At 48.5% G+C, this 21,748-nt stretch overlaps 1 protein-coding gene and 1 long non-coding RNA gene across 6 annotated transcripts in view; one reads left to right on the plus strand and one right to left on the minus strand.

Moving 5' to 3' along the window:
- The window catches only part of Acsf3 (acyl-CoA synthetase family member 3), a 46,489-nt gene extending 38,165 nt beyond the window's left edge, over positions 1-8,324 (minus strand). Inside the window, exons 1-3 of one of the 5 annotated variants that reach the window (XM_013115701.3) lie at positions 8,213-8,324; positions 2,341-3,030; positions 1,205-1,360 (exon numbers count right to left, since the gene is read on the minus strand). In XM_013115701.3, coding sequence (XP_012971155.2) covers positions 1,205-1,360; positions 2,341-3,006 — 822 coding nt within the window. In that variant the 5' untranslated portion in view covers positions 3,007-3,030; positions 8,213-8,324. Of the gene's footprint in view, positions 1-1,204; positions 1,361-2,340; positions 3,031-7,789; positions 7,815-8,174 lie in introns of those variants that run through there. The other 4 variants (XM_013115700.3, XM_040735332.1, XM_021229017.2 and 1 more) reach the window with 4 other exon arrangements.
- Positions 8,325-14,812: 6,488 nt separating this feature from the next.
- Positions 14,813-20,241, plus strand: LOC121135941. The gene is made up of 3 exons (XR_005873058.1): positions 14,813-14,948; positions 16,483-16,581; positions 17,320-20,241. It is a non-coding gene; the product is annotated as an uncharacterized LOC121135941 (long non-coding RNA).
- The last annotated feature ends 1,507 nt before the right edge of the window (positions 20,242-21,748 follow it).

Genomic DNA, 21,748 nt, shown 5'->3' on the forward strand with positions numbered 1-21,748 from the left:
TTAAAAATTCCAGACTGTCAAAAGGCAATATTCACACAGCCCTCCAATTCCCAACAATTTTCACCTTGCAGAGACTGGCTAGCGTCTCACATTGACAGGCAAAGATCCCAAGAGCCAGAACAAAGATGGAAAGAACAAAGGTGTAAGACTGCTCCTTCCAGCTCCCAGAGTGGAAGTGACTGACTGTGTGAGCCCAGTCTGCTCAAATGCAGTGTCCTTGAGCTGCTACTCTGGAGACACTGCCCTGGGTAGGTGATATCACACACTCAGTGATTCTGGCCCACTGACGTCTCCCCTCCATAAGGACAACACCATGTCCTTGCTGCCTGTCTGCTGGGGGTGGGAGAGGGTTACAGTGATTTCAGTGGGTCCTCCAGCAGGAGTTCCTCTGCAGAGGAAAAAGAGAAGATGTGACAGAGGACAGGCTGCTTCTCCTGTCCTGCCCTCTGAGGGTCTAAACACAAGGAAATGACTCTGATTAAATATGCACATTAATTAGAGGACTCGGAGGAGAGATGACTATTACAATTGGTTGCATTGAATGCGGAGATGTACCCTCAGGCCCAGGAGCATCCGCCTCTAGAAGCCATAAAAAGCAAGATGCAGAGACCTCCATGGAACCTTCAGATGGAACTCCCTCCAACACCTTGATTTTGGCTCTACTAGACTCATTTTAGACACTGCCCTCCAGGAAGCTAGGAAAATAAATGTATGCTGTTTTAACCGTCCAGCTTGTAGTCACTGGTCACTGATGGGAGATGTTATTCTGTATACATTTCTCTTATTGGTTGATGAATAAAACACTGTTGGGCCAATGGCCAATGAGGCAGGAAGATAGGTGGGACTAGGAGAGGAGGAGAATTTTGGGAAAGGTAGGAGGAAAGCCCACCAGAACAGTAGCAATGAAGCAGGCAAAGGAGCCGCAATGTGAGTCTGGGAAGAGAGGATGCACGAGGTGTTCTCCAGTAAGTCAAGATCATGTAGAAATACACAGATTAGTAGTTATTGGTTAATAATTAAGACAGAGCTAGCCAATAAGAAGCCCTGGTCACCGGCCAACATTTCATAATTAATATAGCATCCATGTGTTCATTTGGGGCTGATGTAGCTGTCGGACTTGGCTGGCAGGAAAGAGTGCTCATTACAGGTCACAGAGCAAACAGAAATTCTCTGGGCCTGTCAAGAGCCCTGGATCCTGACTTACCTTCTGAGCATTGAATTCAGGCAGCATCACACAGGTGGCTCCTACCCAAAGTGGACACAGCAGCTTGTTGACCACGCCATGGACATGGTGCAGTGGGAGGACATGAAGGATCACATCATTCTTTGTCCATGCCCATGCATGGACCAGTCCAGTTACCTGTGGGGAATCAGCACTGCCTAAGAACAGAGATGAGAGTGTGGGCATGGCATCGGTGGACAGGTGGTCCAGGGGAAGGGAGAATAGAGATGGCTCTTCACTCCTTCCTTTCAGTGGCTCCTGAAGAAGGGAAGTAACTGGGTTCTCCCACTACTGGGTGAAGGGGAACACAGACACGTAACCGGGGACTGCAGAGACCTTAGACGGCCTAGGATCAGGCTCTGCAAATACTGTGGAAGGTAGAGGTGGATCATGGCACTGGTGCCCACAGCATGGTCCCCTGCAAAGGACACATTGCAGTAGACTTCAGGTTTTAATTCGGACCAGTCTAGCATAGCTGCCTGCCAGTGCTAAGCTGCACCATGGACACCCACTCAGCTGTAACAGGAGTCACAAGGCAGATCTCCAGGTGTATCCTCAGATCTCATGGAGAAGCCATGTGGGCCAGGCTCCTTCATGGTCCCTGGACTATCAATGTGTGGCCCCACCACAGCCTGTGTCTCTACTAGGGAAGGAGATGGTCTTGAAGCTGAGTGTCTCCTCCAGGATACAGCTTATCATACCTGCACACCTGATGGCTGGAACCACATGCCATGTGCCAAGGAACCTGGGAGTTCACTTCCTGCCTTCCTCTGTGTGTTGCTGTACGTGATACTTCACTGTACATACACACACTACTTAGAAAGTGAGCTGGGTGAGTCAGACACAGAGTGAGTAACTGATGGGTTTTGCCAAGGTGATTCTGGGAGTGACTGAATACAAAGGTAATACACAAGGCAGGAGTTGGCACAGAAATGGCTCCTGTTTCTAGGACACTTTTACAAATCCCAACCTAATCACATAGTCTGACTATGTGACTATACAGTCTTGGTGGTCATTCAGCAAAGCATCTCAGGACCCTACTCAGTGATGACCATAAATGAGGCTGGGATAGAGAGAGAGGAGAAAACAGAGGCCTCTGGGACACACTCAGCACTCACCACAGCTGCGAGGTTATGGTGGGTGCTCAGTGCACCCTTGGGCCTCCCTGTGGTTCCACTGGTGTAGAAGATCATAGCACCCCGGTCACGCCAATCCCTTTCTTGAAGCAGCTGCTCTATGGGCTGCTCTGCTGCTCCATGGTAGACGGCAGGTGTGAGAGGCAGAAGAGGGACTCCCAGCCTCTGGGCCACTGGACTTAGCCGCTCCAAGTACTCCTGGCCAGCCATGACCACAGAGCTCCGGGAGTCCTGTATGAAATACTCCAGCTGAGCCTCAGGGTGCTTCCAGTAGAGTGGGACCGCAACACCACCACTCATCCAGGAGGCCCACTGAGCTACAACATAGGAGACGTCATTGGAGCACAGGAAGGAAACCCTCTCCTCCTGGAGGTCCCCAACCTTACAACCCCGAAGTCTGCAGATCTCCTGGGCCAGGCAAAGGCTGCGGTTATAAAGTTCCCTGTAGGTATGATGGCCATGTTTGTCAATAAGGGCAATCCTGTCCCCAAAGGCCAGGGCACGGATGAACACTGGGGCAATCCCATCTGTGCGGGTCTCTGGAGCTGTATGCAGGAGGCTATATCCTCTGGGTCTTCTAGGAACCAGCTGGCTGGAGGTCAAGGACCAGATGAGACGCCTGAAGGGTAGTGTCAAGTGGGGTGGCATCACACCAACAAACCACTGGCCGGGCTGGGGAAGATGAGAGTGCAATGTGTGAGTGTTTGCCTGGTCCACCCAAGCCTTGCCCACAGCAAGGTTTAAAGCACACCCTCCAAACACCCCAAAAGGCTGCAGCAACTATCAACATAGCATCCCTTAAACATAGAGGCTAATACTCTTAATTGTACAACATCTTTAGAAAGTGTCTAGTATCCAAGATTTTTATTTAGTTTCTTTAAAGATTTCAAAAACATACAAAATTCCCAAATAATTTTAAGTTAGGAAAATCCAATAAAATATACTTAAGGTAAATTCTGAATAATAGATTTTGGACTTCTGGGCCTGGGAAATCACTGGTCAGTAGAAGCAGGTATCACAGGAACTTTAAAGTCAACCTTGTAGAATACTTAATTATGTAAAGATGTGTTACATTGTTTATGCTGAGGAAAATATTATTTAACTGTGTAAAGGTATGCTACATTTGTTTCTACTGCATTTGTTTAATTATGTAAAGATGTGTTGCTCTTTCACCTTGCCTGCCTAAGGCACCTGATTGGTCTAAGAAAAAGCTGAATGGCCAATAGCTAGGCAGGAGAGGGATAGGTGTGGCTGACAAGCAGAGAGGGTAAATAGGAGGAGAAATCTGGTCTGGAGGGAAGAGAATGAGGGAGAAAGAGAGGGATACACCCAGGGCCCAAAGCCAGGCAGCCACCAGCCAGTCAGACAAGAGAAACAGGGAAGCAGGATATTCAGAAAGAAAGGTAAAAAGACCCAAGGCAAAATAAAGAAAATAAAGAAAAAAGAGAAACAGATAAAAATAAGAGCTAAGGCCAAGCACTTGTAACTAATAAGAAGTCTCTGTGCCAAGATTCGAGAGTTGGTTGGTGGCCCAAATAAAAAAGAGCCTGGTACACACCCTTGCCGCTCAGAGGTCACATCTAGATACTGCCTGCTTAGGGGAAGACAAAGAGCTGCTTCTCTCCAGCATGTCCCAAAGGGTAGTCATTCAGGAACTGCAACCCAGCAGGGCTTAAGGAAGGCAAGGTCACAATGCTAAGGAGCATCAGTTTGCCCCGCCCTCACCCCAGGCTGAAAGATAACTCTTCAATCTGTCTCCTCAAATACAACCAAATTATAACAGAGGGGCCATCACTCCTCTGCACTGCCTCTGCATATGGCATCTAACAGGCCCAGAGGCCACCCAATATTCTGGATCTGCTTCCCCGTGCTAGCTAGCAACATCCTCTGGTTTAAAACCCTCGTGCCACATGTCACCCCTGCCAGGCCTCTGGCAGCCAGAAGATATCCCTCATCCCCAGTCCATCTGGCCTCCAGCAGTCAGAACACAGCACTCTCCACTAAGGCCCTCTGGGTTTCTCCCACAGCTACCCAGCAATCACTTATGGCTCTCATCAGAGCAGCCAGCCTCCCCAACCACAGTTGTTAGACAAGAGGCCACACCTGCTTTGGAGGCGCAGCTGAGCTGGAGGAAGTGACTCAGTGCAGAGGTTATGGTGAGCTGAAGATATTACTACCTGTTTTACAGAGGCACTAAATACTGAGACATCTCTCAATGCTGGAGGTCAATAAAGATACCTGCTGAGGTGACCTCTGCCACCATCCCAGGCCATGTGTCTAACATTTCCATAGACACAACAGTTGGCATTCTCTAGGGTGAAAGCTGGGAGCCTTGAACTATCCTAGGAGGACAAAGGCAAGAATGACCATATCTTACCTCACCTCCCTTCATTTCCCTCCACATCTCCCATTACCGCAAGTAACGTTCCCTCTGTGAGGTCTGTCTCCATTAGCATGCTCTCTTTGACACATACTTTGACAGCTTTTCTCTTTCATTAACTTGCCAGGGCAAGTCAACACATCATCACCTGCTACTGGCACTAATAGCAGTGTTGCCCCCCCCTTTTTTTACACAGGGTTTCACTATGTAGCTCTGGCTGTCCTGGAACTCCCTCAGTAGGCCAGGCTAGCCTCAAACTCAAAGGCCCCCTGCCCCTGCCCCTGCCCCTGCCTCTGCCTCCAGGGTGCTGGGATTAAAGGTGTGTTGTCACCACACCAGGACAGCTTTGTTCTCTTATTTGCAATACTTACATAATTATCTTACAAAACAAATTCTACATCAGTAAATACTCCTAGAACTAAATTCTGTTCTGTGCTCAAGATCTTGGATATGACTTGCTGGGGTTGGCTGGCTTCTCCTCTAGCCAGGCACTCTGGTCAGGACAGCAGGGAAACTCCACCTCACTTCTCTGTGCACAAGTTTAGCTCATGGCTGCTGGTAGGCTCTATGCACCCTTGCTCTGCACGTGTCGGTTCTCAAACACCCTGGAGACCACATGAGGTCCAGATGAGGCAGTCAGGGTGCCACAGTTGCTCTCAGAGCCACTCTGCGAGGGCTCGGAAGTCCTGGTCTGTTCACACCCTAGAGTTTTTCTTCTACAAAGAAACTGACAAATGCAAGAAACAGCATGGCTAGGCAAGAGAAGCCAAGAAGCTAATCACCATGTGGGCTTCCACAAGTCAGGGAGCATAAAGTAAATTAGGGTGCTTTAATTCTGACTCCAACAAATTCTCCTCTATTGGTTTTACAGCCAGAGATACCAACACCAAGAGAAACTCAAAGAGAAGACCTGCTGTGTGGTATTTCAGAAATAAAGACTTGTGGCCGGATTCTTGTGGGTTAGAATGTGAGATGCCTCAGAATGCTCTGGGGAAAAGCGAAGGAAAGCAAAGGACAAGTTATTTGGTATTCATCTATTGTCTCTGCACAAGGGACCGGAAACTCAAGCAGAAGACCTGCTGTCTGAGAGACACCAGGAACATTCAACACAACACTACATCACAGCCTCCAAAATGGTACGACTCTCCTGAATCACCTGGCGAGTCGAGTACTCGTGAAGTACACCTGCCCTTCACCCAGCAAAGGAACCCCGAGGGCTGAGTTCCTGATGAATGTGGCACCAAAAACACAACGGAGGTATGGGGAAATGAAAGACAAGATGTCCAACCATTTGTGCTAAGGGAATGCATCTGCTGCCTTTATTGTCAGAAGAATGTGTGTGTGTATGTGCCGCGTCTGTAGTCTGCATGTGTGGATACGCCCTTATTGCAAATGCTAAGAGATCTCTCTCCCCTGTAAAGAGGGAGCAGGCTTATATACAGGCTTACAGCACAGTGGAAAAACCCCAGGTGTAAAAGCTCGTGTTTTCCTCGTGCTAGATACTGATGTCAGGCAGGCAAGGCCAGGGCTGTAAGCCAGGACTAGCGAACAGGAGCACCTGTGGCTATCAGCTGACAAGCAATGCACAGAAATCCATAGGGGCTGGGACCCAAAAGATGAAAAATTGCCTCGAGAGACTATGGCACACTAACAGCATACAAGGCCATGGGAGAGGCCTCTAATCTTGGGGAAGTCAAGAGCTTGAGTTATGAGAGAGAACTCAACCATAGCACAAATAGTTGAAACTCTTTTTCCCTCATGTTGTATTAAAACTATGACCTTATGGACGCAAAAAAAAAATGTGCATATAGGATGTTCATACAAGAGGAATTAGTTAGACTGCAACTAATCAATGATCCTCAGGAAAAGCCTAAGGAGATCAAGCACAGACATCCAAATATGCACGTCAATAGGGTGCCAGCCTCCACTAACATCTGTGTACCCTCCTTTTGATACCATTGTGAGGTGGTAGGGCCAAGTCAACATGGCTAACCAGGCATAAGCAACACAGTAGAGTGGCCACAAGTCCCAGAGCAGGCAGAGTTGGTAATGATATAGCTGCAGGACCTCTGCCTGGACCCTACTTATAGCACAGCTAAACTCTGGGGCAGGGTCCTGAGCCCTGAAGACTGGCAGCATCCTACCATGCACAGACACAGCATCAGGAGGTGTCAAGACAGGCTCCTTGTAGAACAGACTTAGTTACAGTCCCTATAGGGCTCTCATTCTGTGAGGGGATGCCCAAACCAGGAAGAACAGTGACCACTATGAGGAGGATACAGTGACCCTCGGGTGATAAGTCAGGGAGGATGGCAAACTGAATCCTGTATGGGCAGCTGACACATGCTGGGATGGCACTGTGGGCCACCTTCAATTCTTGTAAGTTCTACCATGTTCCCTCTGACACACTGCCCTGCTCTCCCATACATAGACATGGGACCAGTCAAGGCTTCCAAAGTTGTTTTGGTCTTCAGGCATAAGCTTGTCACCTCTGAGCTAACTCCCAGCTCATCTGGTAAGAACCAGCTCTTCAGAGCAAAACAAGGTCTGTCTACTCAGAGCATTTGGCTGTGCAAGGATTTCTGACCCCCTTCAGGTCCAGGGATGCCAGGGAATGCCATTTGATACCTGTGGGTTAAGAACTATCAAAACTACGTTTTAAAGTAGCATTAACAAATTAAAAAACAAAAGGAAAAAAGACGTTAAACCTATATTCATTCTACAGACTAAACTACCACTTTAAAAAGACATCTGGGAGCTGGGAGTGTATTAGTAAGTGATTGCCTCGAATGCAGGAAGCCCTTGTTTCCTGGCACCACCTAAAATGGGTACAGCGGATGTAGGAGGTTCAGAAGTTCAAGGCCAGCTTGGATACATGAGACCCTGTCCCTAAATTTTAAAAATAATGCCATCTGGGATGGCATGTTTACATCTATCTCAAGTCCAAGAAGAACAGGGAGACCTGTTTCACAATAATCACGTTGACCCTGGAGAGAACACTTAGAACATTCAGTTTTCACAGTTACTCCCTGGAGGACAGCACAGGCTCACCTGTGCTCCCGGAAAACATCTGGAGCTTCCCACAAGTCTTAGTGGTGGGCCACAAACAAGTTCCCTCCCGGGATGAAAATCAAAACTTCTTTTTTAGAGAAATTCCCGGTCCCACTTCCAAGTCCAGCAGCCCTTCCTTGCAGGCACGCATGTCCTGCCCACGCCGCTACAGTCTGCTTTCGGGACCCATCTGCCTTTCCGAGTCAGACCACTGGGAACTTGCATCCCACGTGGTGCTTCGCGCAAACAAATCAAAGAAGAGGCTCCGCTATAACTTCAGTTCTGGGAGAAGGGCATGAGTTTAACAAACAGCAGAAGTTTCCTGCGCGGGATGACAGACAGCTGTCCAACAGCTCCCATTACCCCCTGATCAGTTCCAGCTCACCTCGACACCCCCTTTCTTGGTCTCTGCAACGCGCTCACCTGGGGTCAGATGGGGGTCACTGGGGGGTGGGGCACCGTTCTGAGAAGTTGGGTGGGTGAATCAGGCCGGAATGAGTCCTACGCCTAAAAATGTCCGCAGGCGAAATGTGTCCGTCTATCTAAAGTGTCCCTGTGTGCGTAGCCTGGATAATGGGTTCCGGACTCAAACGTTCCGCCTTATTTACTTTATGAGCCCAAGACTGGTCATAAATCCTGCGCAGGACTGCCAGAAAGTGACATTTAGGTGCCTGACAGCTGTCACCAAACCTCTTGCTCAATTGTCCTGACAGAACAAGTACGGTAGGTTGCTTGCATTGGGTCAGCTTTAACTTTTTTTTTTTTTAAGATGGGGTCACATGTAGCCCAATCACGATGTAGCCAAGGATGACCTACCTCTACCCCTTGAGTGCTGATTAATGACAGGTTTGCCTCACCACACCTGGCTTATGCAGTGCTAAGGATCAAACCCAGGGCTTCACACATGCATTCCAACAACTCTGAGCTATATCCTCAGCCCTCAGTGCTCATTTTAATAAGCATGATGGCCGCCGTGGCAGGAGGGATTATACAGCTGTGGACAACATCTTCTCCAAATAGAATGTAAAACAAACAAACAAACAAAAAAACGCTCCCTTGGTCCCTGAAGAGGGGATCCTTGGCTTGCAGCTGGGAGTCTTCGTGTTATAGGTGATTTTTAAATCTGTGACACATTATGTGAGAATCCCTCCTCACAGGAACACAGGAACTGTAGTAGGGTCTTTTTCTTTCTTTCTTTCTTTCTTTCTTTCTTTCTTTCTTTCTTTCTTTCTTTCTTTGAGGCAAGGCTCACTCTATAGCAAAGGCTGGCATCAAATTCCTGGTAATTCCCCTGCCTCAGCCTCCTGAGTATTGGGGCTACATATCTGTGCCACCACAGCCAGCTTTAGGGTACAGTAAAGGAAAACATTGAAAGCTGGACACTAAGTCCATTTGTCAGTGGCAGCGAAGCTAGAGACACAGCCCCAGCACCTGCAGCAGCTGGACCAGCTTCACAGACCTTGATATCAGTAAAATTGGGACTCTTGACTCTGAGTTTCAGGATGTCGGTGTGAAGCAAAGCTGGAGAGGTAAGACATGGTTTTAGCATAAAGTTTTAAGCATAGACATTGAGACAGACTGACTGGTGGGGGAGCTCATTTAGGACAAGGATGGGATACACCAAGCGTGGATGTGAGCCTCTCAGGAGAGCACTTGGTGCCTTTCCACAGCCATATACACAGCTCAGGTGGCTTCTGAAATTATACTGTTTCTAGTGAACGTTGTTTCCTTTTCTTTCCCTTTTTGGTAAATGAGATCAAAGAGAGCATTGACATCAATCACAGTGTCTAATACTGAAATGTACACCCTAGGCCCCAGGACTTCCATGCTTAAAGGTCTACACCCAAAGCACAGACCTAGACCTGACCTGGAGATGTGAGTCAGCTTCTGTAACCACTGGGCCCTGGGGACTGTCAAGAATATAGATTTGGCTTAGAAGTAGCTCACTTGCTAGCATAAGACGCTGGGTCTGATCCCTGGTACTGTATAAACCAGACATGGTAGTGCATGCCTATAATCCCAGCATTTGGGATGTGGAAGTAAAAGGGTTAGAAATTCATGGTTGCATGGTTACATAGACATAGAGAGTTTAAAGCCGGCTTGGGCTACATAAGTTTGTCTCAAAAACAAAACAAAAGAGACAGAAGGGATGGAGAAATGGCTCAGCAGTTGAGAGCATATATTCTTCTCCCAGAAGAGTTGGGTTTGATTCCAAGCACTTATACCAGGCAGTTCACAACTACCTGTAACTCTAGCTCCAGGGAGGTCCTACTTCTGTGGATACATACATGCAACCCCCCCCACACACACACTTAACAAGAAACCCATTTTTTATATGAACAGAATGTTAGTACTGGAAAGGATGGTCGTAGTAGGGGTCTCAGTGGCCACTGCAGGGGAAGCCTAGCAGGGCCCAGTCCCACCCATCCCTCGAACTTCTGATTAGCATTTCAGTGACCATAGCACAAGCTTCCGGGTAATGACCAGACATTTGAGGGCTAACTAGATAGTCACTAACATGAGAGTTGCAGGCTAACACTGTCACAAAAAACAAACACAGACAGCAGGGATGGCCTCATGAGGACAACTCCAAAGCAACCCTATTACTGTAATTAGAGGTGAGGAACCATGGCCGCACAAGACCAAGAGCAAGATTTCCAGCAGAGAGCTTCCTGAGGACCTGAGGACTAGGAAGTCCAGTGACCAAGCATAATCCTGCCTGGAGGCCTGGAAACAAGGGGTTGGACAAAAGGCTGAGGCAGAAGCAGAGGGTGAAGACACTGGGGGTCCTTCTGGGGAGTCCAGCAGGCAGGATTTGAGGCTTCAGGAAGGGAACATGGAAGAGACACAGCAAGGGAACTCATGAGGGACACTCAAAAGATCCAGCAGAGGAGGCCACCGAGGGCCTGCCACAGTGGGTTAAGTAGCCACTTCAACTTAGCAAATGAAAGAGTGGGAAATGTAGCAGTTGCCCATCCGTCATGCCCCAGAGGGATGCTGTGGACACAAGGAACCAGAACACTTTCTGCTGCTGAGAAGTGTGAACTACCATCCCTCTTGCCGTCTCCATCACTGGCTCCCTATAGTGGTTAAGGGCTGGGATAAATGGAAGTAGCCAGACAGCAGCACCTGCAGCCTTGGGCGTGAAGACAATTCCCACCAGCCCCAGGGGAGGTGGCTGCGCCATCCCACATGACAGTTTCAGCTCATCTCAAGATGCAGCCTTTTTTTCCACCTTGGATTCAGGTGGTCAAGATGACTCTGCATTCTACAGCACACCCCACATCTCAGACATCAGACCTCAGGCGTTTCTCCATGTCACATGCCGCTATACTCCAGACACCTGCTCTCCGCTCACATACATATACCTGCCCTTCCCAGAAAAAAATATCTCATAGCTGGAGCATCTTGGAAGGGGCCTCAGCCCCTCCCCCTTAGTCCTTTGCACCTCCAGCTTAATGAGCACAAGCTGCTGGGGGCGTCTGGGTCACACGTTCTCACTTGATTGAAGCACAACACAGATCTGGCTGGCAGGAGATGGCTCATGAGGGGAACTTCCGCAAGCTGTGAACACATTACCTTCTGCAGGCAGCTCTGGAAGCCACTGTTGTCTGTTCTGGGGGAGATTGCACTGGTGTCCTGGTAAGGCCCATCCCTGAGAGCACTGAGGACACCTGGTACCTGGTGAGTAAGACAAGAGGTCTCAATGGTCTCTGACCTGTCACTGGCTTTCTGTGCCCAGGCTGGTCCAGCCTACGTGGAACAGGGCTGACCTGAATCTATAGCTAGATACTGGTGGTGGTTATATCACTCCCAGGGAGGTTATGGAAGGCATCACAGCTGCTGCCTTCTTGTTCTCTTGATTGATCATGTGCCTAGGGAATCCAGCGTCCATGACTGAAGACTCAGGGACAGCCTGTGGGGGATCTGCCTGGCAAAAAACAGAGGTTTCTGCACACCAGGCAATGAATAACCTGCTGGCCAGCAAATCCCACAGTACCTGTGGAGCATGAAGGCTGCCTACAATATATAACTTTGTGGGAGGCCTGACCAGTATCCTTCTATATTGTCCTGAATTCCTGATGCTCATAATTTGTTATTTTCACCCATGAAGGCTTTTGAGGCACGGTCTCATATATTCCAGGCCACACTCAAACGCAGTATGCAGCTGAAGATAAGGACGATCTTAAACTCTTACTCCTGTTGTTCAAGATCTGGGACTACTTTCATGTGCTACCATACCTACTTTATGGGCTGCTAGGGATCAAACCCAGGACTTCATGCATGCTGGCTAAGAGCTTTACCAACTGAGTCATATCCCTAAATCCTCTAAGCTATGAAGTTCGGAAGCAATGTGAGCACAGAAACAGAGGAGTAATGCAAGACTTCCATCAGTGAGGGCTGTGTGTGTCAGCAGATGAACTTCTCAGACCCTCATCTCCTCATCTATATGAGAGGCCATTTCCAGTAGGTGTTACAAATAAAGAATAAAGAATGCCATGTAGGATCCAGTTCCAGAAGACCAAACACTGAACATGGGCACTAATCTGTTACAAATCATCTCTATAAGTCTATATCACAGAGCCGTAAGGGCTTGGGCAATCTGGTTCAAGGAGCAGGCTTCCAGAAAGGCTGTATGTGAAAAGTGATGGTTAAATTGGTTCCAAAAAAGGCCAGCACTACAGGGACATGAGAATCCAGGAGGAGCATCGTGCTTGGCAAAAGGGATGGTAGGACAATGTCAGAGGCCAAGTGGCATGGAGGTCAAGGTGCTCGGTCTAGGATGCCTGGAGGGTACAGGGATGCCTGCGAGTTTGTGGGGTATCGCGGTAATCGAGGCTATATAGGGAAAAACAATATATTTATTTATCAGGGAGAGAGAGAGTCGCACATACCAGGAGTTAGAGGCGTGGCTGGCTTCCAGGAGAAAAAGAGGGAGGCCCCTTTTCCTTTCACTACCTTTTATCTCTACCTTGACCCCGCCCTGTTGGGCGGGTAGCTTTGTGGGGTTCACTCCTACAATTCCCCTTTTAGTCTAAATAGAAGATTTAAATTTGATACAAACTCAAACATATACAACATATATACATAGAGGGTGATAATTAAGTTATAATCTACTTATCCTAAACTAAACATATCCATTCCACCTAAATTCTAAACTTATCCGAAAGGGATGCCTAAGTCTGAACACCTCCTTCTGGTTCCAACCCTAAATAATTGGAAATTACACTAACAGGGGTAAACTATCCTTTTATGTCAATAGTAGGGAGAGGGGACGTGGAATTCTCAAAGTTACTTCCTGCTGAAGTGGGACGATGACAATCATGGGGACCTGTGGGAAAAAATTGTTAGTATAACAAGAGTCTTGTTCATCTAGATGGGGGTAGTCTGTAAGGCTTATCTATCTAGATGGGGGTAGTCTGCAAGGCTTGTCCATCTATATGATGGGGATAGTCTGTAAGGCTTATCCATCTAGATGGGGGTAGTCTGTAAGGCTTATCTATCTAGATGGGGGTAGTCCGTAAGGCTTGTCTATCTAGATGCTTCTTGGGGGCTTGAGCTTCTGTGACCTGCTTGAGGAAGAGAAATTCTAATCTCTAATTGCTATGACTTGTTAAAGAGGAGGCTATGAGTCCAGGACCACAGATACACCCAAAACATAGACATCTTATCTGAGTTCCCAATGCTCAGGACACTGACCAGTGTTTAAGGAACCCCACACTAAAACCCAATACCAAAATCCTCAGCTTCATGATGGTGTGAACAGGTTTGCATTTGGTAGACACTGTAGGTTTTAGATACTGATCTCTTCCTAGACCAGCACTCAAAGCATGATGCTCCCTCAAGATGCTGAAAAGTAGCAATGGGCCACAGCCACCAGTGAGAATGGATGATACTGCGGTGTCATATTTCTAAGTCACCATAGGTTTAGGTTGTGTTAATGAAGTCTTTTTTAAGACTTTTTTTTTGGAGACAGGGTTTATGTAGCCTATGAGCTGGCCCCAAACTCATGATCCTCCTGCTTCAGCCTCTCAAGTGTTAGGAATATAAGTGTGCACCACCATGCCTAACATGGTGTGTGTGTGTGTGTGTGTGTGTGTGTGTGTGTGTGTGTGATTTACACCAGAGGAGGGAATCAGATATTCTCTTCCTCTCCACCTCATTCCCTCACTCAGGGTCCCTCCCTGAAGTTCACAGTTTTCATCTTAGATGACAACCAGTTTGCTGGGTTACAGGCACACATAACTATGTCCAGGCTTTTATGAGGGTACTGGGGACCCAAACTCAGAACCCTGTGCTTATGCAGCAAACACTCATCCTCTGAGCTATCTCCCCAGTCCCCACCCATCATGCCCACCTAGAATGCTTTTTGGACTTCCAAGAGGCTCATTAAGATGCAATCCCACCCCGAGTCAAGGAATCTATCAGTAGTCCTGAGCAGGGACTGGGGACTTGTATTAAGGTGTATATTACTCACTGCACAGTAGGAACCAGGTAATGGGTAATGACTGCCTCTTGAGTCCTATGATTTCTTCTCTCCTCATCCCTTGGGCACATCTATCATTACCTCTTTAAACCCATTCCTCAGTTGGAACTCCATTGTCTTCGGGATGACCCTGGAGCACCAGTGTCCTCAGACTGATATTGTCCTGAACCACACGGTTATCAAAAGTTCTGATCTACAACTGGCAGTCCCTGCCTACTCACTCCTCCACTTCCTCAGCAAACCCCGAGGATCTGCCTCACGGGCTCAGTGTTGCCTCAGCATGATGAGTCATAACCTCAAAGCCCCAGCTATAGCCCCATAGTAACTCTGAGCTCTCCAGAAGACCTGATTCTCTCCAGTTAGTTACTAGTCTCTTTAATTCTGGAGCTCTCCTCTGACCCCCACTGTAGGAGTGAACCCCACAAAGCTACCCGCCCAACAGGGCGGGGTCAAGGTAGAGATAAAAGGTAGTGAAAGGAAAAGGGGCCTCCCTCTTTTTCTCCTGGAAGCCAGCCACGCCTCTAACTCCTGGTATGTGCGACTCTCTCTCTCCCTGATAAATAAATATATTGTTTTTCCCTATATAGCCTCGATTACCGCGATACCTGGTGTCAGAAGTGGGATGGAATTACAGCCCACGCCTGGGAAACCGCCTGAATTCGGCATCCCAAGGTGAGTGCTAGTTCGCTCCAGCCGCGGTGGCTACATCGCCCGCGGCCCGCCCCAGTCGGCTGCGCGTACCTGCAGCTGGACTATAGGGTTCGAAGCTCCTGCACTGGGGACAATGCCAGCTTTTCCCTTATCTTGTCTCAATAACCTTCTTATCCTGATTTACTTCCTTTAAAATAAACCAGTAGACATTCCCTTGAGTTCTATGGGCTGCTTCAGCAAACTGACTGACTTAGCTAACCAGAACCTGGATTTAAAGCCAGCCAGTTGGAAGAACAAACCACCATCTTGCTCTCAACATACCCACTTTTTGACTCCTCTGTCTATATCCATGCTTAGCCCACAAGGCCTCTGTCCATGCCTATAGCTCCTCTTCATGGCCCTTCTGTCCATGTAAAGACCTCACGCACACAGCCTCTCTGTCCTTATCTACCCTTCATCTACACATCCCCTCTGTCCACATTATCTATGCGTCCTCTCCACAACCCCATTGCCTGGGCATGGAGAAGGCTCTGGGCATGCTCCAGGAACTCACAGAGGGCTGGCTCTGCATTTGCTCCAGTACATACAGCACATGGCTGGCCTCTTCTGAGGTGTGAGTGAACAAAGCCGACCCACAGGGCCAGGCGGTAGACAGGGCGCTGTGTGGGATGGACTTGGGGTTGGAGACCCTGGCATGGGCGTGTGGAAACATCAATCCTGCCAGAATGCCTTCCCCATGAAGCCACGAGTGCCAGGCCTCACAGGACAAAAATGTCTAAGTGCCACATATGTGGGTTCCTGCAGCTGACACCAGCTTGGTGTGGGTGCTCCTGGGGACTGGCTCCTTACACATGGTACAGCAGCACAGCTGCCAGCTCTGTGAGGCAGCTGTGAGAGGCGCCCCACCTGCCCCTCGAGGTGCCAGCTGGGAGGCAGCCGACTCTCTTCCGCAGACTACCTGTGGCTGGGGATATATTTCCTGGCGACTGAAAATTTGATTTGCTTCCAAATCCTCCATCCGCTTCCCACCTGTCATTTCTCCTGCCACGCTCCTCCTCCGCCTCCGCTGCCTTCACTCGGCAGCCCCAGCCCCCAGCAATCTCCTCACAGCCCATGTGCCTCTCATCACCAGTGCCAGGCGGCAGGCACCACCCACACCATCTGAGGAGTAGCATCTTCCTGCCACGTGTGCCAAATTGGGGCAGATGCAGACCTACCAGTGCCATGGGCTGAGGTCCAGGGCTCCCTGAGCTCCAGTGTTGACCTCCAGGGAGAGAAGTACCTGTCTGAGGGCCCCTGAAACTGAGAGAATCCAGAGATGAGGGCCAGGCTTTGTGCCGCCGTTGAGGCGAGAAAGGGAGCCTTACAGTATCAGGAGGCGCCCCCGCACAAGCCAGGGGAACGACGTGAATGGGGAGACCCGCTGAGGCTAACGTCTGAACAAGAGTTCCAAGCAGGTCACATATGTGAACTAAATGAACCCCTCAGCCTGAGGGAGAAACTGGAGCATGGCTTAGAACTACAATTTCCCAGATCCCTGAAATTGATCTTTCAGGTACCCAAGTCACCCCTGACTCTGCAGAGGGCCCCAGCTATATGGCCTAACATGGATAGCACCTGACCTGACCTGGGCTTCGTGTACTGGGATAAGGTGGTAGGTGTTCCTCCGTTTTCCATGGCACAGCTGTGTGGGAAGGAGAGGACTGAGAGTCAGACTGACTGAAAGGGATCATCGGGGAGGGAGATAGGACCCCGTGTGAAGGGGGTGAGGCCTTAGAAATCTTCTGTTCTGGGAAGACTCTCCCAGTATTCAAAGAGTCAGGAGGGGCTGTCACCCACCCCTAGAGGAGACCGTCTCCTGAGAGTCACCTGACAGGCCCAGGTCCCTGAGGCTGGAGCCCAGGTAAGGCCACTGGGCTGCTACAGAGGAAAGAGGTGCAAAGTCCTGAAAAGAAGAAAGAAAAAGTGTTTAAAAATAAAATGAACCAGGCAGTGGTGGCACATGCCTTAAATTCCAGCACTTGGGAGGCAGAGGCAGACGTATCTCTGAGAGTTCAAGGTCAACGTGGTCTACAGAGTGAGTTCCAGGGCAGCCAGGGCTACACAGAGAAACCCTGCCTCAAAATAAATAAATAAATAAAATGATGCTAGTTGTATTAGCCAGGGATCTCTAGAGTCACAGAACTTACAGAACGGATCTCTGTGAATGGAAAGTCCAAGAATCCAGTAGGTGCTCAGTCCACGAGAGTGGGTGTCTCAGCTGGTCTTCTGTAAATGCTGGAATCCCGTAGAAGCAGGCTCCAATGCCAGTGAAGGAACAGATGTGCTAGCAAGGCGAGGGCAAGCAGACAAAGAATGAACTAACTCTTCCTTCTTCCATGCCCTCATATAGGCTTCCAGCAGAAGGTGTGGCCCAGATCAAAGGTTCTCACCTCAAAATCTGGATTAAAGGCAGGTGTCTTCTGCCTCAAGATCTGGATCACAAGTGTGCCCTCAATTTCTGGATTGTAGTTCATCCCAGATACAGTCAGGTTGACAACCAAGAACAGCCATCACCCTAGAAGGAGGAGAAAGCAACATTTCCCCGGTCCTTTCAAACCTTCACACTGACAGATGCAACTGCAGTGACCAGCACCTTGGGTCACCCTACTGTGGATAGGCAGGAGGTCCCAGGAGATGAGAACCAGGGCCTTCAGGGTGGACCAAGCCTTTGATCTGCTTGGAGCGGAGGAAAGGGAGGTCTAAGGGCCTTGGTGTTGTGCCCTGGGGAACTCTGGAAATGCTCAAGACTGAAGACTCCAGAGAGTTTTGATACAGTTTGCGGTGGTTAATCTTGACCGTCAACTTGATGAGATTTAGAGTCATTGTGGAAATGTCTCTGGGCATGTCTGTAAGGGACTATGCAGATTAGGTTAACGGAGACGGGAGGATACACCTTAAATATGAGCAGCAGTCCTGATCCACATAAAAGAGGAAAGCAAGCTGAGAACCAGCATTCATCTCTCTCTGCTGTCTGACTAGGGATGCAGCGTCCAGCCACCATGACTTCCTTCCCCACCGTGGTGGACCACACCCTGGAACTGTCAACCAAAATGCACTCTCCCTTAAATTGCTTTTTGACAGGGTATGTTTTCATATCAATAAGACAAGCAATTGATACAAAATCCAAGACACCGCCTCAAGTATGCTGGGTGCTGTTCACAGGGCCTCTAGCTGGGCTCACCAAGAGCTGCAATCTCCTAGATGGCCTAAACCCGATCTCCAGATGATCCCTGAAAAGTGAGGTGACGCAGTGATGAAGAGTGACCAGACTTGGACCTGAACCTCCCAGCCCTGCCCACTTACTTTTAGAGACACTTCCGAGCTTCTTGCCTGACGTCTGGGTCTGACTTCATGAGTGAGAGGTTATGATGCAGATTCCAATAACAAGTAGGACATATGCAGGCCAGCTGCCTTCACCATCCCTGGCCACCACCAAGGCCAGCTGCTGCTTTGTTGTCTGGGATAGTTGTGTTGGGGTGGCATCATACAAAGACAGTCTTGACTCTTGCTGCTTTTTGGTAAGTAGTTCATTTGCCGGGACAGGGTTGTTATTGCTGGTGCGGTTACCTGGAATTCCTACAGCACCATCCCTTGCAGGAGGCTGGTCTGCTTGTGGGACCTCATGGTTTCTTGTCCCTTCTTTCCTGGGACCTAACCCGCCTGCGCCATCTTAGTTAGGTTTTTATTGCTGTGGAAAGATACCATGATCATGGCAACTCTTATAAAGGAAACATTTAGTTGCAGTGACTGGCTTACAGTTCAGAGGTTCAGTCCAATATAGCAGGGAGCATGGCGGCATCAGGCAGGCATGGCGCAGGAGAAATATCTGAGTGTCCTATATCTTGCAGACAAGAAGTCAACTCGCTGACACACTGAGTGAATCTTGAGAAAAAGACCTCAAGGCCCACCCCCACAGTGACAGACTTTCAACAGAAGGTGTGGCCTGGATTAAAGGTGTGCCCTCTAGACTCAAAGTCTGGATTACAGGCATGTGTCATCCAGCCTCCTCCAACCAACAAGACCACACTCCCTCCTTCAAGGCCTCTCCCTATGAGCTTATGGGGACTAAATACATTTAAACTACCACACACACCCCAAAAAGCCACTTTGGGTCTCATGTCCTTGTTGCCAAGTGAGGCTTTTTCTTGGAGGTGTCCAAGATTGACAGAAACAGAAGCTTCAGGAGGACCATAGGCATTTCAAGGAAGCTAAGAACTTAGTGTCTTATGTATCTTCTATACTATGTCTCATACATGTGCATTTTTATACACACACACACACACATCCACATTGGGTGTATACACTCGCACACATGTACAAGCTCATATTCAATGAACAAATAGACACCTGTATGCCTCTGTGTAAGTTTACATAACAATTGACAAAGGCTTGCAGATTAATCTGTGGACTCGTGCATTTATGGATACACCCACATGTAAACATATGCACTCATATACACATATACATGAATGTCCACTGTACACACACTCATATGCATATTATGAAATGGGCACATTCATCTACATCTACCTCACTGTAGATCTGAGCTGCTGGTACCACAAAAGTTAGGCTCAGTGGGAGCACAGGAATCAGTGTTGTGCTGTAAACATGCTACATCAGCCTGGGATGTGGCATCTCAGCCAGAGGCTGCGCTGCCAGGATAAGCATATCTGTGAGCCCAGTTAGGGGTAGGGCAGGACTCTAGGGGTCAGGATGCTCAGACTTGCCGTTCTGCAGACTTGCTGGGTCAGAGCCTTTTTGCTCATTGGGCTCTTGGACCAGGCACACTTACACACTTAGTGCCTGAGTGTCACCAGCTGGACATACCAGTGAGAGAGGGTACCCTGTAACAAGGATGAGGCTGCCTCTGGTGATGCATCTGTCACACAGGGCTAGGCTCTATGGTGGTCAGCATTGGAGCAACAGGAACATGGGCCTCAGAGGATGGGAGGTGTATCCATATCTCTCCTCTTTTTCTGAGGACACCACCCACTCCAGTGTGGCCTCATCTTAACTGGATATCCCAAACAAGGTCACCTTTGAAGTTCCATGCAGACTTGAATGCTGGGGGTGAGAGGTTACTGCTCACCCCAGTACAGCAGGGAAAAACATCAGAATGGCTGGGACTTCTCTAAGGGAACCTTGGCCTCAGAATTCATGTCTCTAAGGAAGAGAACCGACTGGTCCAGACACCTCTCAGAGCACTGTGGTAGAAGCCAGATTTCTTGGATTAATTTCACCTTTTCCAATAAATTTCTTCCATGTTACTAAATTCATGTTTACTGAAGAAATGCTTTTTTAAGTTTACTTTAGTTGTTAGAGTGCTCCTATAGTATGCACAATGTCCGGTGTTCCACCCCAGCACTACCTAAACAAGGCAAGGAGAAGTATGTCTACAATCCCAGCACTCAGGAGGAATAGAGGAGGACCAGACGACGATCAAGGTTATTCCCTGCTACACAGAAAGTTCAAAGGCAACCTGGGCTACATGAGACTCTGTTTATAAAAATTTACATGTAGTCCTCAAAGCAGAAGCAGTATGTTAACGTTTTTGACATGTGCCTATGTTATTTTCTACAATCACAACCCCTTTTACATTTAGTTATTTAGTCGTGTGTGTGTGTGTGTGTGTGTGTGTGTGTGTGTGTGTGTGTGTGTAGGCATGTGGAGGTCCCAGGACAACCCTGAGGGTCAGTTCCTTCCTTCCACATACTGTACAGATCCCCAGGAGTGGCAGCAAGAGCCTTTGCCTGCTGAGCATTCTCACCGGTCCACACCTTTTAAAAGCACAATTCGGGTCATAGAGTGATCCTGTATTGTACTTACTTGTACTATCTCAGGGAGTCTTCTGAGGCCCTCTAGTTCCCCTGTAGCTGTGATTTATTTGTTATTCATTATTACTTTTGAGATGCTGTGTATCAAGTCCAGGGAGAACCCATCTCAACTTGTCATGGTAGCAGGTCACCAGGATCCTCTGTCCCTGGGGATGGATAGGTGTAGGCTTCCTGCTTTCAGTAACATAAATCGTGGGTATTCAGTTTCCTTGCCAACAAATCCCAGTGTTCAGCCATATTCAATTCCCTAGGATAAAAGAATTCCTAACGGAGCAATGATGAGATCAAAGCATAAAGAAATGACTTTTTTTTTGTTTTTACGAGACAGGGTTTCCCTGTATTGTTTTGGAGGCTGTCAGTCTAGGCCAGCCTCGAACTCACAGAGATCCTCCTGCCTCTGCCTCCTGAGTGCTGGGATTAAAGGCGTGCACCACCACCGCCCGGCTAGAAATGACTATTTTTTTTAAAGTGTCTTGTCAAGTTGTCCTCAAACCCAAAGTCAAGGTTCGTCCTCATTGCTGAAGCAGATATGGACCAACCCACACTCTCTGATACCTGACACAGATGCCAGAAATTCATCTACATGTGAGCTTAGGCCATTCTCAACACTCCAGGTGAGAAGATGAAGTCACATAGAGCAGAGGGCATAACCCCTGGTAGAAACACCCTTTGCAAAGCATACAGCAGCATCATATCTAGAGGGAAAGGTAATTTGTAGCCAAAAGGCAATGGACACAGGTGAACTGTTGAAGTTCCCTTTTTTATTAAGAGCCTTGGCTAACTCACAACCACAGCTACCTCCCGGGAAGCGGAGTATCAGAGTGCATCATGGGACACCACCCCTGAGGTAAGCAATGTCTGGTTAAAGAGCTCTGCAAGCTTGAAGACAAGCGAATCTCACACTTTGCGGGGGACTCTGTAAGGAAAGCGGACAACCCTCCAAGG

Source organism: Mesocricetus auratus, unplaced genomic scaffold, assembly GCF_017639785.1.
Source record: "Mesocricetus auratus isolate SY011 unplaced genomic scaffold, BCM_Maur_2.0 Super-Scaffold_6723, whole genome shotgun sequence".
Taxonomy (NCBI): Eukaryota; Metazoa; Chordata; class Mammalia; order Rodentia; family Cricetidae; genus Mesocricetus; species Mesocricetus auratus.